Source organism: Salvelinus namaycush, chromosome 7 (assembly GCF_016432855.1).
Source record: "Salvelinus namaycush isolate Seneca chromosome 7, SaNama_1.0, whole genome shotgun sequence".
Taxonomy (NCBI): Eukaryota; Metazoa; Chordata; class Actinopteri; order Salmoniformes; family Salmonidae; genus Salvelinus; species Salvelinus namaycush.
This window is the reverse complement of record NC_052313.1, coordinates 24,180,699-24,196,481: the sequence shown is the minus strand read 5'-3', so window position 1 is coordinate 24,196,481 and position 15,783 is coordinate 24,180,699. Positions and strand designations below refer to the sequence as shown.

General features: G+C 46.9%; 1 protein-coding gene across 1 annotated transcript in view; it reads left to right on the top strand.

Moving 5' to 3' along the window:
- LOC120051119 (transcriptional activator GLI3-like) overlaps positions 1–14,264 on the top strand; it is a 129,219-nt gene extending 114,955 nt beyond the window's left edge. Inside the window, exons 11-16 of the mRNA XM_038997791.1 lie at positions 5,636–5,785; positions 6,325–6,489; positions 6,816–6,975; positions 7,009–7,100; positions 9,061–9,458; positions 10,062–14,264. Of these exons, the coding sequence (XP_038853719.1) occupies positions 5,636–5,785; positions 6,325–6,489; positions 6,816–6,975; positions 7,009–7,100; positions 9,061–9,458; positions 10,062–12,492 (3,396 nt within the window). The 3' untranslated portion in view covers positions 12,493–14,264. The remainder of the gene's footprint in view (positions 1–5,635; positions 5,786–6,324; positions 6,490–6,815; positions 6,976–7,008; positions 7,101–9,060; positions 9,459–10,061) is intronic.
- The last annotated feature ends 1,519 nt before the right edge of the window (positions 14,265–15,783 follow it).

Sequence of the window (15,783 nt, the reverse complement as noted above, 5' to 3'; positions counted from 1 at the left end):
AGCAGTGTGCCGATGCGCGTATCACTTTATCAGAAGTACGTCATCAATGACGTCCGAAGCTTTGTTTGATCAAGTGCTTTTTCCAAAATGCGAGATCCCACTGATTTCGATGTGGTTCCGGTGCTTTCTTCGATTAAGCTGCTTTCAAACACCGACCTCTACTGGATACCATACTTATAAATATAGTTAGGATTTTGTACGCGTTGTTCCACCTGACCGGTACCTTAGCATGTAGCATAGGGAACTATGGAACATTCAGGGACAGATATGAGGTCGAATCCCGTTGAAGTCACACTATTTCAAAAATTATTTTATGTGAAACCACACTTTTCTGCACTGTTGTCCAAATCATTTGTTTTATTTAGTATAGTATAAGCTTCTGTCTTAAGCATCCTAAATAGAGCCATAGATTCCGTTTTTGAAAAATAGTCAACTTGAAGGCAAAAAAGGGAAGCATGAAGTAAGATGTGAACCTGCTAATCCAACTGATTGTAGGCTATTAAAGCCAACGACTTACCGCTGCGCCATGGTGTTTTGATAAAATCAGTGAAGGAAAAAAGAAATCTGATAATCACACGTTGCTATTTATTGCTGACCAGCAGATGTCACTAATTGTGAACAGATAAGGAAGCTCTGAGTAATGAACTTATTTTCGACAACATTGGCTGGAAAGCCTCAATGCTTCAGGAAGCCTCGTTTCCCCATCAATATTGGAAATCAGCCAGAGAGGGGATAGCCAACCTTTATAATTTGTCATTTGTAGCTACAGCCTGCATTCAGAATGACTCCCAGGGTTGGGACGGCTATGATATAAGACTACCTAAAGCAATTGGAACAACCATTTCAGTAACGGGTGCAATAAATACAAATAACATATTAGTTTAGAAAAGGTGTGTAATTTATTTTTGAGTAGCAAAATATGAATTAACCAATCAATGTACAAAGCATAGATATTGAAACAAACAGTTCTAAAAATCAACATAGAATAGAGCATGCTGGGAAATATGATAATGGTGGCATGTTTTTGGTTCAACGCTGTTATTAACACCAACACTGGGGTTATTTTACACCAATGAGGGTTAATTTAACACTTACAGTGTTAATTGTTCTGTTACACTGAAAAATCAACACTAGGTAACGCTAGCCAATTTGCTCTGTGGGTGTAAATCCATGAAATTATCTGGAGTGAGTGAAAATAATAAATAATACAATTTCCTTTGAGTATATTTTGTACCTGTCCTATGCAAATTATGCATATCAAATTGTGTGTGTGTGTGTTTGTATATCAATGTGTTATATCAGTGTGTTATACCCTAACATTGATACGTCACTCTCTACCTGTAAGCGTATGTGTACTGTGTGTGTGTGTGTGCGTGCATTGGGTACGTGCGCATGTGTGTGTGCACTCTGTGCTCATCCCAGCCCGCGCCTGTGTCTCCCTCTGCCCCTCTTACTCCTGAATCCATCTCAGTGGCCGATAAGCTGCCAGGGTGAAGATGAATAACCCGCTTGTGTGCTGCCGCCACCGCAGCTATCAGCACCAGTTTGTCCATTACGCAGGGTCCAACACGTCCTGTCTGTCCATCCGCTCAGCATTGAGATTATTGATTCAATACAAATTGCCATTAGATCATGACCATTAGGGTCGTCTGCGGCCCGGGCCCCTCTCTGTCAGCGCCGGGCCCCATGCATCACAACCGTCAACGGCCCCTGGTCATTTGTACAGGCTGGCGGGAGGGGTTGGGGGGGGGTCGAGGGGAAACAGGGGAGCGAGTGCCAACAGCGCAACAACATTGAGGTGCTCCCATCCCTCCCATTGCTCTCAGCTAGGGGATATGGAACGGCGCGCGACGCAGACTGATCGCTTGCCACAGGGATTCCCTCACAGAGACGGAGGGGAAAGGGAGGGAAGGAGCGAGGAGCGGTTTTGTGACAGGAGGAGGAAAGATCAATCTAAGGGAAACGAATGTCCACGGCTCTCAATCTCCACCCCCACCCCCCAATCGTTTTCTCTCTGTGATTATCATTTTTTTGTCACTCCAAAAATGTAAACGTGTCAGGTTGAAATGAATGGAGGACCCTTGTTGATACATAAAGTCAATTGGAGCCGGAACTTAACGATTGCATTGTGTAACGTATTGATGTAGTTGGACTCTGAGAGCAGAACAGGGCAGGAAAGTGCACGTGGCTGGTGAAGAGATGGCAGTTTTAGCGCACTTGTTCTGTCCTCATATTGGCTGTGTAGGACACCCCTGGCTCCCACTACAAAAGGGGTTAGTTAAGTGCAATTGTTCTGAGTCTCGAGGGTCCATGGGGGCCTTTCTCTTGAAGTAAGGTTCGACTTCATAGGGTTCTGTCTGTTTAGGGGTACGTCCCTTCCTTTGATGGGAACAAAGGTCTGTGACGGTGCCCTGGTCAGGACCCCACAGGCTTGAGTGTTGGGTCACAGACTGGACAGGGGGAGGGGCTGCTGGCTGGGGACAATGCTACCTTTGTCTGGGGACTGTTATGCCTGGAGGTGCACAGTGTCACTCTAGCAGTTCATCCTCACACACACACACACACACACACACACACACACACACACACACACACACACACACACACACACACACACACACACACACACACACACACACACACACACACACACACACACACACACACACACACACACACACACACACACACACACTGCCCTGACTTCTTGGAAGTGTCTTTATAAGTATGTGGGTTCTTCAGCAGTACAGTAGTTGAAGAGGCAGGACACTACAGACACAGGCTGCCTTTGTGTCATAAAGTGGAATGGGAGGATGAACTCCTCTCCCTCTGCACCTCTTTACCTCTAACACTCACTCGGCTGACTCCCCCTTCTTTCTCTTATTCTTGTCTTCTGCTGTTCCCCTCCCGTTGTTTGGTTGCTCAAATGTGTTACAAGAAAACACAAAGATACTCTAACAATGACTTGTTTCTCCCAGACGTTTAAGACCTCTCAAAGTCAAGTCTCTATTTATCCCCCTGTTTCTTTCCCATCCCCCTAAGGCAGAGGTCTCTCTCCCCGTCTCTGCTCAGGAATGTAATAAGACAGGTTCCTTTTGGTCAGGATATTGTGTCTGTCTCCCTTGGTTTAAATTGCTCTCGGAAAGGCCCTTCAGAGGCCACCACACTACACTGTTGTCTTTGTGAGAGGGCCAGATGTTGACTTCATCCCCGGAGGATTCCATGTCTGTGTGCCTTTTTTTTCTTCTTCTCTTTGTCTTTACTCTCTTATCCCCCTTTAACCGTCCACTTACCCCTTTTTACTGGTCAGTGTGTAAGACAGAGAGAGAGAGACAGAGAGAGAGGGTGGGAGGGAGGGAGAGAGGAGGTGAGAGGGAGAGAGGAGGTGAGAGGGAGAGAAACCAGGGCTGTGTCGTGCTCACTAGATATAATGCTTTGCTGGAGATGTAAAGCTCTGGCATTTGAGACACTTTGAGTGAACTTTAGATTTTCTCCCCCCCCCCCCCCCTCAAACCTCAGATTGGAAGTTGCCACGGCAGCACAACTGTCAGCACTTGTCACGGAGGGGCAGGAGCCCCCATGTGATGGGAAGTGACAGGGTTTTATTTGAAAAGCCTGTTCAGATCGGACACTGAGACTCACGCGTCTCCCCTTTATTCCTCAGAGTACAAATTTGAACGGAAGAAAAAGGAATGGAGAGAGAGAATATGAAACAATGGGAGGAGATAGAAAGTTAGAGAGAGAGAGAGAAAATGATTGGGGAAACAATGATGGATGATAACACGGAAAAGAAAGCTAAGAAAATATATGATGAGGAAGGAACTTCAGTAGGGATTTACTGGACTTGGCACAAAGTAAATATTAAGTCTCTGTCAACTGTGGGATTTGGTCCTTATTTTGAATGTTCCTTATCCATTAAATACGTGGTTTCCCCGCTCTGTCATGTGCATACATACATAATGTGTGCAACAGAAAGAGTTCCCTTTCTCCAACTGCCGTTATTTGCTTCCTACTGCTTCTTTCTCTGTAACACTCAGAGGATGTGAGTTGAGCAGTCGGATATCCCGCTCATCGCTCGTGGACTCCTGAGCGCTCCGGCGCTCAAAGTCCTTTCCAACTGCTGCGCTTAAACTGCCGCTTCAAATGTGCTCCATTCATTAAAATCACAATCTAACCAACGTTTGGTTTTGAAGTATTGAAACCAAACCATATGATTTGAATGAAAAGTATTTTAATAAACATGAAAAGGTGATTGTAAGAAGTGCTCATCATTTCAAATAGGCTACATGTCATATTAACCAGCATATAAACACTAAATAGGTCAGGAGCCAGACAGGGATACTAAGAAGAACAGAAATGAATTATTTAGGCTATATTATTTCTATTATTTCAAGGCTATAACCTACAAAGAAATACATTGTGACGCATTTTCAAGTGCAATACACTAGGCTTGTAGGGATTCAGGGACATTAAGCACTAAGCATTTAAAAAAACATTTTGTTGTATTAATTCATCACCGTCTATAAATTGTCCATCATAGGCTGTGACTTACTTAGAATTAATTACAAATTAAACAAAAAATGCCTTATTAGGCAGTCTTCCGTGCCTTTGAATTCATTTTTAGAAACACGAGTTTGGCCAGTCTGTGGCTTCAGGATCATGCGATGGTGCCTGGAGAGCAGGCCAGCAGTGGAGGATATCCTCTCCTCACTTGCAGAGCCACTGAGGATGCTAAACACCCTTTTGGCCACTCTTGCCAGGCTGGACAGGGATTCAGAGTTTAAAAAAAAATATATATATGTAGGCCGAAAGGTTTTTAGGCAACATAACCCAATCAAAATGGAAAGCTCCTTGAAAATTGGAATATGCCAGGCCTATTGGGCCAAAATAAATTATGGCCTATTGTATAGATAATATAACATAAATGAAGGACACTTTTAAGAGATGTGAATTTTAGTTTATAAATACTTTGCTATGATGACACACTTAGTTATCTACCCACCTCATTCCTTTATTTTAGCATGTGCACATAGTAAGTACACCATCATGCTTTTGGGATTCCTGTCTTTTCAGATTCCACAATGACCCTCTCTTGCTCTTGGTCCTCATCTTTGAAAGTCACCTTGATTTTGCACCTGTGTTTTTTATCCGTTTTGTTTTCTGAAAAGATTTAGCGAACTCCATGACAGTAGCTAAAGCAAGGGGCTATAACAACACACAAGTAGACGTGAGTGCTACTGGAGCGAAATTGGACAAGGCGAGAAGGCCGATGCTCCAGTCAAATTAGGCACGCTCTGCTCCATGTTCTGCTCCATGCTCTGCTCCAGTCAAATTAGGCACGCTCTGCTCCATGCTCTGCTCCAGCTCCGCTCCGCTCACATACTCTGGTAACACTGCACCTATTCTGGGTCCCTTGGCCCCCTTGTGGTGCTCGCCAGTCACTACACGCCTGGTTAAAGCAGCTTTTCTACAGACAAAATACTGTTGACTCCTACCGGTCTTGATCCATAATGAATTATTAAATCACATTGAGTCATAACGAATCAATTGAATCATGATGAATATATTGAATCATAACAAATCACATTGAATCCAGATTGACTTGTGATTGACCTCGGCTTGTTTCCTCTCTCAGCACATCAACAATGACCACATCCACGGGGAGAAGAAGGAGTTTGTGTGTCACTGGGATGAATGTTCTCGGGAACAGAAGCCCTTTAAGGCCCAGTACATGCTGGTGGTCCACATGAGGAGACACACCGGGGAGAAACCACACAGATGCACCGTGAGGACGCTCCCACAACACTCTCACAATGTTTATTTTACATCATGGGCTTAGATATGGGAATACATAAAGAGTTAGCTGTTGTTAGATGGTTGTGGGTATGTGAGGATGGTGCATCCTTACATTTAATAAACAATCTGTCACACTTCTACCTTCGTCAGTTATATACAGTGGGGGTGAACAAGTATTTGATACACTGCCGATTTTGCAGGTTTTCCTACTTACAAAGCATGTAGAGGTCTGTAATTTTTATCATAGGTACACTTCAACTGTGAGAGACAGAATCTAAAACAAAAATCCAGAAAATCACATTGTATGATTTTTAAGTAATTAATTAGCATTTTATTGCATGACATAAGTATTTGATACATCAGAAAAGCAGAACTTCATATTTGGTACAGAAACCTTGTTCTCCCCACTGTATATATTGTTGAGGTTAACTGGTCTCGGCCAGGATGAAGCATTAGAGCTGTGTTTGATGAGTGTGTGGGTTCCGACTCCTCCTCGCTCTCTTTTCTCATTCTTCTTCTTCTTCGCAGTTTGAGGGATGTCCCAAGGCCTACTCTCGCCTGGAGAACCTGAAGACCCATTTGCGCTCCCACACTGGAGAGAAGCCGTACGTCTGTGAACACGAGGGCTGCAACAAGGCCTTCTCCAACGCCTCCGACAGAGCCAAGCACCAGAACCGCACACACTCCAACGAGGTACACACACACACACACACACACACACACACACACACACACACACACACACACACACACACACACACACACACACACACACAACACACACACACACACAGCACGCGCACACACACACAGCTCAGCAACAAGTCATCTCCGTACGCCACTGACTGTATATGTGTGTACGGTTCATTGCTGGAGGCCTTTAGAAACAGAAGCATCCTGTCACTGGCCCCATCTGTTCTCCTCTCTCCTTCCAGAGCATAGAATTAAATAGAACAGTATACTAACATAATATTCTATACTAATAATATAATGCAATATAATGTATCTCTATGTTCCAGAAACCCTACGTGTGTAAGATCCCTGGCTGCACCAAACGCTACACGGACCCCAGCTCCCTACGCAAGCACGTAAAGACCGTGCACGGGCCAGAGGCGCACGTGACCAAGAAGCAGCGCAGTGACGCCTTCCCACGTCCCCCGCCGCAGTCCCGAGAGGGGGGCAACGGACAGGGCCGGTCGCCGGGGCAACTAGGGGGGTACGCAGACCAAAGGGAGTACAACCACGCTACCTCGAAACAGGACGAATGTCTGCAGGTCAAGTCCATCAAGACGGAGAAGCCTATGGTGAGCCCCTCTCTGAGGGCACACAGTAACATACACTGAATGATGGGATAACCCAAGAAATATAATTACTGCTGTTGGTTCACCCATCACGGAATGGTAAATTGGATGGGGATTGCCCGTTCTAGTAATTATATTTCTATGGGGATAGCAGCCCATCTATCTGAAATGTCACCTTAATAGTTTCTAACAATGCTCTACTGAGTGGACAAAACATTAAGAACACCTGCTCAAGTGAAAGCTATGATCCTTTAATGTTGTTAAATCCACTTCGATCAGTGTAGATAAAGGGGAGGAGACAGGTTAAAGAAAGATTTTTAAGCCTTTACACAATTGAGACATGGATTGTGTCTGTGTGCCATTCAGAGGGTGAATGGGCAAGACAAACGATTGAAGTGCCTTTGAACGGGGTATGGTAGTAGATGCCAGGCGCACTGGTTTGTGTCAAAGGACATCCACCCAAAGGACATCCAGCAAACTTGACACAAATGTGGGAAGCATTGGAGTCAACATGGGCCAGCATCCCTGTGGAACACTTTCGACACCTTGTAGAATCCAGGAAGAGTACCAAATACCAAATGCCCTGACGAATTGAGGCTGTTCTGAGGGCAAAAAGGGGGGGGGGGGGGGGGGGGTGCAACTAAATGGTGTTCCTAATGTTTGGTATACTCAGTATATATTCACTTTAACTCTAACCATGTACTATACCATGATGCTCACTTAAACCGAACATGATTACTGGGACGTCTGCCAGGGACGTGTACAGCACATGGGTTTTACGTGTGATCTAACCTCTTACGAATAACACTATAACAAATGAATGTTTTCTTTTGTCCAATGCGCCGTGCTTTGCTCTTCCCTTTCTCTCTCTCTCTCTCTCTTTCTCTATGGACAGTGGGTAATCAGGTGAGATAGGTGTCCCTTCATGTTGCCATATTGCATTTGTAAAAACCCTCGTGTCTCATTCACCTTGTTAACATCCTTTCAGTAGCCATTTCATCCAAAATGAGTCTGTTTACCTTTTATCCTCCTCCCTTGTGGCATCATCTTTTAGCTCGTTAGACATCTTTACAAAACTGTCCACGGTCACTGCCGTTACGTTTTTTTCTCTTTTACACACTTCACATTGCAATGAGAAATTGTCTTAATTCTCATCAAAACGTTTTCTTATTTTGGAGAGTAATGTTTTCCCAAAGTTAAATACCTTGGGGCAGAACTAAGTGCATTTCCAACATTGTTTATATGTATTAAAAGTATGCCCAACACTGCCGAGGGCTCTATTGTGCAGCCGAATGCATTTGGTGGAATCCGGACCATTCAAACTACAGGAAAGGAAAGTCTTGCTTTGCAGTTTTGCACCGTGCCAAAAAGTGAATCTTTTTCTCTTCACTGATCTCCATTTTGGGTAAATCAGAGTAAACAACCCAATTAGGCCTTAGTCAGTCTGAAAATAAGCTTTTGTCCACTCCCACCCCCTTGTCTGAAAATAGTCTATATCCCACTACCTTCACGGGAGTGTTTGTTATAGAGTTTGGACCGGTCCATTGGACGACACACAGGGGAGGCGTTACTCACGCTTCCGTGATTCACTTGACGTTGTTTACAAAACAGAAGACATTGGACAAACCGAGCTCGGAGAGAGTAAAGTTTGTCTGTGTTCATGTCTACTGCTGTAATGACAGTTAAATGCAAACCTGGTCTGTAGATATGAAGGTGGTAGGTCATGCCCAGACTCAATGAATTAATATGACCAATCACAATCAGAAATGCCTTTGTGTTGTTGTTTACTCCTGTGGAAAGCATGTCCCAGGCAGCTGCATCACATGGTGTCATCGTGTGTTTTAATCATATTTCGCAGACCTTTGAGAAAATGAACGTGTCCTCAATGTGTCACGTGTACTTGGTAATAATCGATTCTACTTCTTCTCATCTTTTACTTGATCCTCCCTATGCCCTCACACAGACGTCTCAGCCAAGCCCTGGCGGTCAGTCTACATGCAGCAGTGACCAGTCCCCCATCAGCGCCTATCCCAGCCATGGAGTCCAGCTTGCTGTGAGGGGAGGGGTGGTGGGACTGGGCGAGGGGCCGGGAGAGGAAGACGAGGAGCTGGAGGAGGAGGAGGGTTTGGAGGAGTTGGAGGGGGGCCGTGACGCCCCCATCATGGACTCCACGGTGTCGACAGCCACGGCGGCTACGTTGGCGCTGCAGGCGAGGAGGAACGTGGGCCGGCCCATGAGATGGATGGAGCACATGAAGATGGAGAGGCTGAAGCAGGTGAATGGAGGAGGGGGAGCCCTTATGCCCAGGGTGGGCCCCCTGTCCCCCACACCGCCACCCAAGGGACCTGCCGTGCTGGGTAAGGATCCAACATGCTCATATCCACCACCCCTGTCCTGGTCCTCTGAGGCCATGCTTATGTTACACAAAGAATAATAGTGTTTCATTACAGAGACTTAGGCTGAGAAGTGTGTTTTACACACTGGACTCCATGGACATTCAATATCAGTGTTAAACGTCCCTGAACACTGTAAAGGCCAATAGATATGTAAAATAACATTGACACTAGTATTGGGTTGTGAAAAGAACTCTAAATGTCTCAGCAGATCGCGGTTTGATTACCTGGAATTTCCCTCCCTGCAAATCGGACTTGAATTCACAGGCTTAACAAATGTTCCGCTGGAAATCAGAATCAAACCCATATCATATCACATCATATATCACATCAGTGATTAGAGCATGTAATAGAATTTCATGGTCAAACTGTGTTTGTGAGAAGGTTGCATCTGTCTGAGGGATCTCTCCTCACTTATATTGTGTTCATCTTTCTCCCTCTCCACCCTCTCTCTCTTTCTCCCCCTCTTTCTCTGTTTCCCCCCCACACACACTTCCACCGCTCCTTTTCCCTTCCACCCTCTTTCTGTCTCTTTCTCTCTCTCTTTTCCTCTCTCCCCCTGTCCTCCCTCAGGTTCATGCCTGGGCAGGTTATCCCAGCCCCAGCCTCCTCCTCGTCCCGAGCTGGGTAGCACAGAGCTGACGGTGCTCAGCCTGCTCCGCGGCATCGAGCACGGTGACCGGCGGGACAGCAGTGGCAGCGCCACCAGCTCGGCCTACCTGAGCAGCAGCCGGCGCTCCTCGGGCATCTCACCGTGCTTCTCGTCACGGCGCTCCAGCCAGGCGTCCCAGAGCGAGGCGGCCAACACCCCTGGTCACCACCGCCGCCACCACAACCTTAGCTCCACTGACTCCTATGACCCCATCTCCACCGACGCCTCGCGCCGTTCCAGCGAGGCCAGCCAGTGCGGGGGAGGAGGTGGAGTGTTTGTGGGTGGAGGGTGGGCGGGCGTCGGGGGAGGCTCCAAGGGTATGCTCAACCTCACGCCGGCGCAGCACTACCACCTGAAGGCCAAGTACGCTGCTGCCACGGGCGGCCCACCCCCCACGCCGCTGCCCAACATGGAGCGCATGAGCCTGAAGACCCGCATGGCCATGATGGGCGATGGCCAAGACGGATGTGGAGGCAACCACGCGCTGCCCCCACTGGTCAGGCCGCGCCGCTGCAGCGACGGCAGCACCACCAATGGGTACGGGGGCCACGGCGGGTACCGGGACTACCGGCGTAGGGGCTATTACCCCGGCGAGGGCCCGGGGAACGGCCCGGACCGGAGGGCTAGCGACCCCGTGCGGACCCAGCCTCAGCAAACCCACCCGGAGTTCCTCGGGCTGCCCCAGGTCCAGCGCTTCAGCAGCCTCAACAACATCCACCCACTTCCCCCTCTATCAGGCCTCCAGCACCCCACAGCAGAGGGCCGCAGCTTCAGCCTGCAGAACTACACACGCTCAGAGGGGAATCTCCAGAGAGGGGGCCTGCTTTCCTCTCCCTGCCCCCCCAGCATCATGGAGCATGCGGCCCTGGAGGCCCTGGCTATGGAGGAGGAGGGAGCCCTGCTGCTGGGGGATGAGGACATGCTGCCTGACGACCTGGTGCAGTACCTCCGCTCTCAGGACCAGGCAGACTCCTACAACAACCACCTGGAGAACCATGTGGCTGGGGACAACGGCCATCTCCCTGGAGGGGAGTTACAGGACCAGGGCCCAGGGCTGAACCAGTGCATCCACAGTCTCCAGCAGCACCACCAACAGCAGCAGGGACTGGAGAGAGAGGGCCCCAGTAAAGACGGCATGCCCATTCAGTGGAACGAGGTGAGCTCAGGGAGTGCTGAGAGGTCCCCCCAGAGGCAGCCCCAGGTCCAGGCCCAGCAGAGGTGTGGCCGATGGGCCGCCACAGAGCAGCACCAAGGTCTGGGTGCCGGTTCATCATTCGGGAGGTTTGGGAACATGGTGGTGCAGCAGCAACAACAGACAGTTACTACCAGAGACTTCCAGAACCGCTGTGCCCAGCCAGGCCAGCCCCAACCCCTATGCAGAGTCAATGGCGGGGTGAAGCTAGAGGCGACCACCCACTCCTGCATGGAGATGAGAGGGAACGGCCACAACCCCACACACACTTTCGGCCGGCCTGACTTCTCCCAGATCTCTGTGGGGCCTCTGCCCCAGGGCTACAGCCAGCAGCAGTACCAGACCCAGAACCATGGAACCTCCAGGCAGATTGGAGACAACCTGCTCCTCAGCAGGGCCTCCGTGGACAGCCTCACCAGCCTCTCACAGGCCCCAGCGCTCCACCACCACCCCCAGGCCCCCGCCCCCCGCCTGCAGCAGGCCAACAGCAGCTATAGGCACCCCACCAGACCACAGCAGTACCTGAATGGCCAACAGAGCACCACCAATGGTAGCCATGTCAACCTTACCCAGCAGAACCTCACCCAGCAGCAGCAGAGTCTGAGGAACCAAGCCAGTCACTGCTCCCTGGCCCACCAGGTGTCCGGGCTGAAGCTGGAGGCTGCCGACCAGGGCTACCTGGACCAGAGCTTCAGCGACCAGGCTGTGTGCTTTGACCCGCTGGGGACCAAGACCTCGTCTTTCTCTCCAATGGAGGAGCAGTGTCTGCTGGAGACCATGAACGAGCAGGTGGGGCTAGGCGGGGACTCCTCGGTCGCGGCCTCCCTCCTCTCCCCGGTGGCTGACCAGGTGACAAGCACGGTGGACAGCCGCGCGGGCGGCTCGGTCAACGTGCTACCGCTGGATTTCGGAGCCATGATAGAGGACGTGGGGATGGGCTACGACCAGCGTAGTCTGGTGTCGGGGGTGATCAGCCCCTCCATCTTCCAGGGCGTGTCCCGGAACTCGTCCCGCCTCACCACGCCCCGGGTCTCCGCCACCTTCCACAGCACCGCGGGCATGATGCCCTCCAACCTCAGTAACATGGCCATCGGGGACATGAGCTCCCTGCTCACCACCCTCGCCGAGGAGAGCAAGTTCCTAGCCATCATGCAGTAACTCTCCCTCCTTCCTTTGCTCCATCCCTCCCTCTCGTTGGTGAAAGGAAGTAGAGGAAAATACTGACGCATGTAAAGAACAGAGGGGAAAAGGCGGCGACGCTTAAGACAAAGTGACAGATTACGAGTTTATTATACTTACATAGTGCTCCCCAAAACAAATTTGTTGCCAATCAGATTTATTTTGTAAAAGTGTCATCCCCTCTCTTCTGAGACAGGACATGTGACAAAAAGTATATATAGATATATTCCTTTTCTGGAATGAAGGCTATTTTTGGAAGCCCTTCCCTTTGTATTACGATGGTGAGCAAGTGAGGCCTCTGATGGCCTCTCTGGTCTCGTCCCTTTGAAACAGTATTGCGTGTATCGTCGCATTTTTTATTTTTTTTTGCTGTACACTGTTGGTATAAATGCATGTTGTATTCAAGGTCAAACATAAACACTGTCTTTATAAGTACGTAGACTAGCACGTGCCAAGTATCTAATCCTATTGGATGTGCCATTTACCATTATGGTACAACGGATGCCCATGGCGTTATCCTTCTATAATGACTTGCTTTTTAAAATGATATTTACACCTTTGCTATCGTCATTTTGTTAGTATGTTACTTTTGCGAATATGTAAATGTCAGTGTTTCTCAGTGCTTCTACCAAGTCTTACCAATTGTGTGTGTTTGACAGAGTATTACAAATAATATGGTATTGAGCCCACGTTTATAAGGACCAGCCTTCAAAGTCTTAGAATTCACACAAGCATCATAAGTTGCTCTTTAATTCATACTCCAATTGCTTGATTTTACAATGTCCGTAATGGTACTCACAGGTGTATATAACAATGTGTTTTTTTGTATATTTTCTTTGTGAGAATCAGATTCTCGCTGTCAGATCCAACAGATCCATTAATTCTAAGCGTAGCATATGATTCACAGACCGAAAGGGTAGCATTTGTATGTTTTCTGTTAGTTTTTTTATCCACCATTGTATTTTACCATTTTAGAAATCTGATGTCTATTAGACATTCAAATAGTGGATAATCCATATTCTATTCTCCAAAGTAGTACAGCACCGTATGTCCTGCTACTATGGAGTGCAGTGACTCTTTCAACAGTGTTAGTATCACCTTGCAGTCTCAGATGACAGTGTGTACAGTATATTAAATTGTTTCCTTATTCTTCAGTGGCAAAGCAATGAGGTACAGAATCGTTTTGGTGTTTTTTGGTACTTTTTGTCTTTTTTAGCTGTGCATCAATGGTGTTTTGTTTTGAAAGAGGTAAGAATTCATTCCCTTGTCAAAGGAGACCAGAGGGAATGGCCATGAGGTATGTGCCTTAAAATCTGCCTGTCGGAAAAGAAAAAGATCACTGCCAATCTTCCATTGTTAATTATGAAAAAAAATACACATGTTAAGTGTTTTGTGAGACCTGTAAAATTTACATAAACATTTATATTAAAAAAATGATTATCGAAAAGGTCAAGATGTGTAAAATGCATCTTTAGTTTTTTTTGTTTTCGCATTTTCTTGCCTTTTTGTGTTTTTATACCTGTAAATACATTATTCTTTCTGTAGGTTTAGCTCAGATATGAGGATGAGGCACGAGGGGCCAATAAAGAAATTACTCTTAAAGCAGGGATTCCCAGACCCTGCTTCTAGTCCAGGCAGATTTGGCTCTGAATGGTGCACGTAGTGCCCAGCACTGCCCGTCTGCCAGAAGAGCCACTTTGCTATTTTATAACTGACCACAAATGTTTGTATGGTTTTAATAAAAAAAGGAAATTATATTTAAAGTCTCCTGTCTTGCATGTGTGCTGGTTTGGATACGATATAAAACACACTCAGATGGATAAGGGGCCAATCTTTCATAGGTTACATGGGTTTGTTGGACTAAGGTCATCAACCCACCATAACACATAAGTAAATGGGATAGAATGAACCATTCATTGACTGCGAACGTCACTGCCATTTCTGCATTAGACAAACCACATTACTAAGAATTACTACATTACTAAGAATTCACTGCCCTTGAAATGGGATTAAATCACTAAACAATTTATGTATAAACCTCCGGTTCAGAGCTTCTGTACTCTCAAATCAAATGTCGTGCCAACATATTGGGTTAATGTCTAGCGCAAAATACTTATCTAAGAGGATAAAGTACACACACCAAAGGGAAATGCAACTTGCTAGGCCACTGGTCGAACTCACTGACTGTATCAAACTACTTACCCTCAATTCTTACACATTGAATTAAGAAGCACATTCTGTGCTTTTGTTGCCCCCTTCTGATCAGGAGTAAGAATTGCATTTAAATGACAAATTCCCTGAATTGCATAAAGGAATGCATTTACCTTTGGGTTTGTCCAAAAACATTGTCATATCTTCTTAATTGGCTTTTTATTGTATACATAAGCAAATGTGCAAATACAGTGACACGGCGTAGTCTTGGTAGAAAATCCCCAATCTTCTGTGATGCACTGAGATTATTTTATTTTGACCAACGGTTTTCCCTCCGTAGATTCTCTGTGGCTCCAGTCCAGAGATCAAAGGTAATGGCTCATCAGTCCCCGAATCTCTCGGATTGACCTCTTCACCATCTGCCATTTCACAATGCCCATAATTCACCCAATCCTTTAACATTGGCAACCCAACCCATCAGCATCCATTGCAAGTCCTTTAGGTGCCCTTGACGTAAGTAAAGCCGGGATTCACATCATTTTGCCTTTCCACTGGACATTAAGACTTTGATGGTTAGACCCTTTCCTAAATGCTCTTACCACTGCAATCACTGAGAGGAAATGGAGGACTCTCAAAGGGGTACCTACTACCTAGCGTCAGAAGATTTCAGCAAAGAGAAGAGCTAAAAATCTTCCCAACTGGACACATGAGATGGGCTCTCTGGCTTTGAAGACCAGTCCCCTTTAGAAAGACATTTCTCTTCTTGACTCTGCCTCTAGCTATGTCTCCTCAGTCTGCCTCAGACTCAAATGGTAGGGGGAGTCAGGGGCCAGGTTGGTGCTCTCAGGGAAAAAACTTCACTGGTAAATGGAGAGAGATGGGGATACCTATCAGTGCGAGATCACGTTTTCAATATCTTCCTGAGTCAACATCCAAACTTACAGAGGAAGTCAACAAGGTATTGCTTAGAAATTACACTGAAGACAAGGATGCCCTCTACCCAGTTATCCATTTGCCTTAGCCACAGAACCCCATCAATAATTAGAATTGCTTAATTGTTTTATTCTTTATTTAACTAGGCAAATCAGTTAAGAACAAATTCTTATTTACAATGACAGC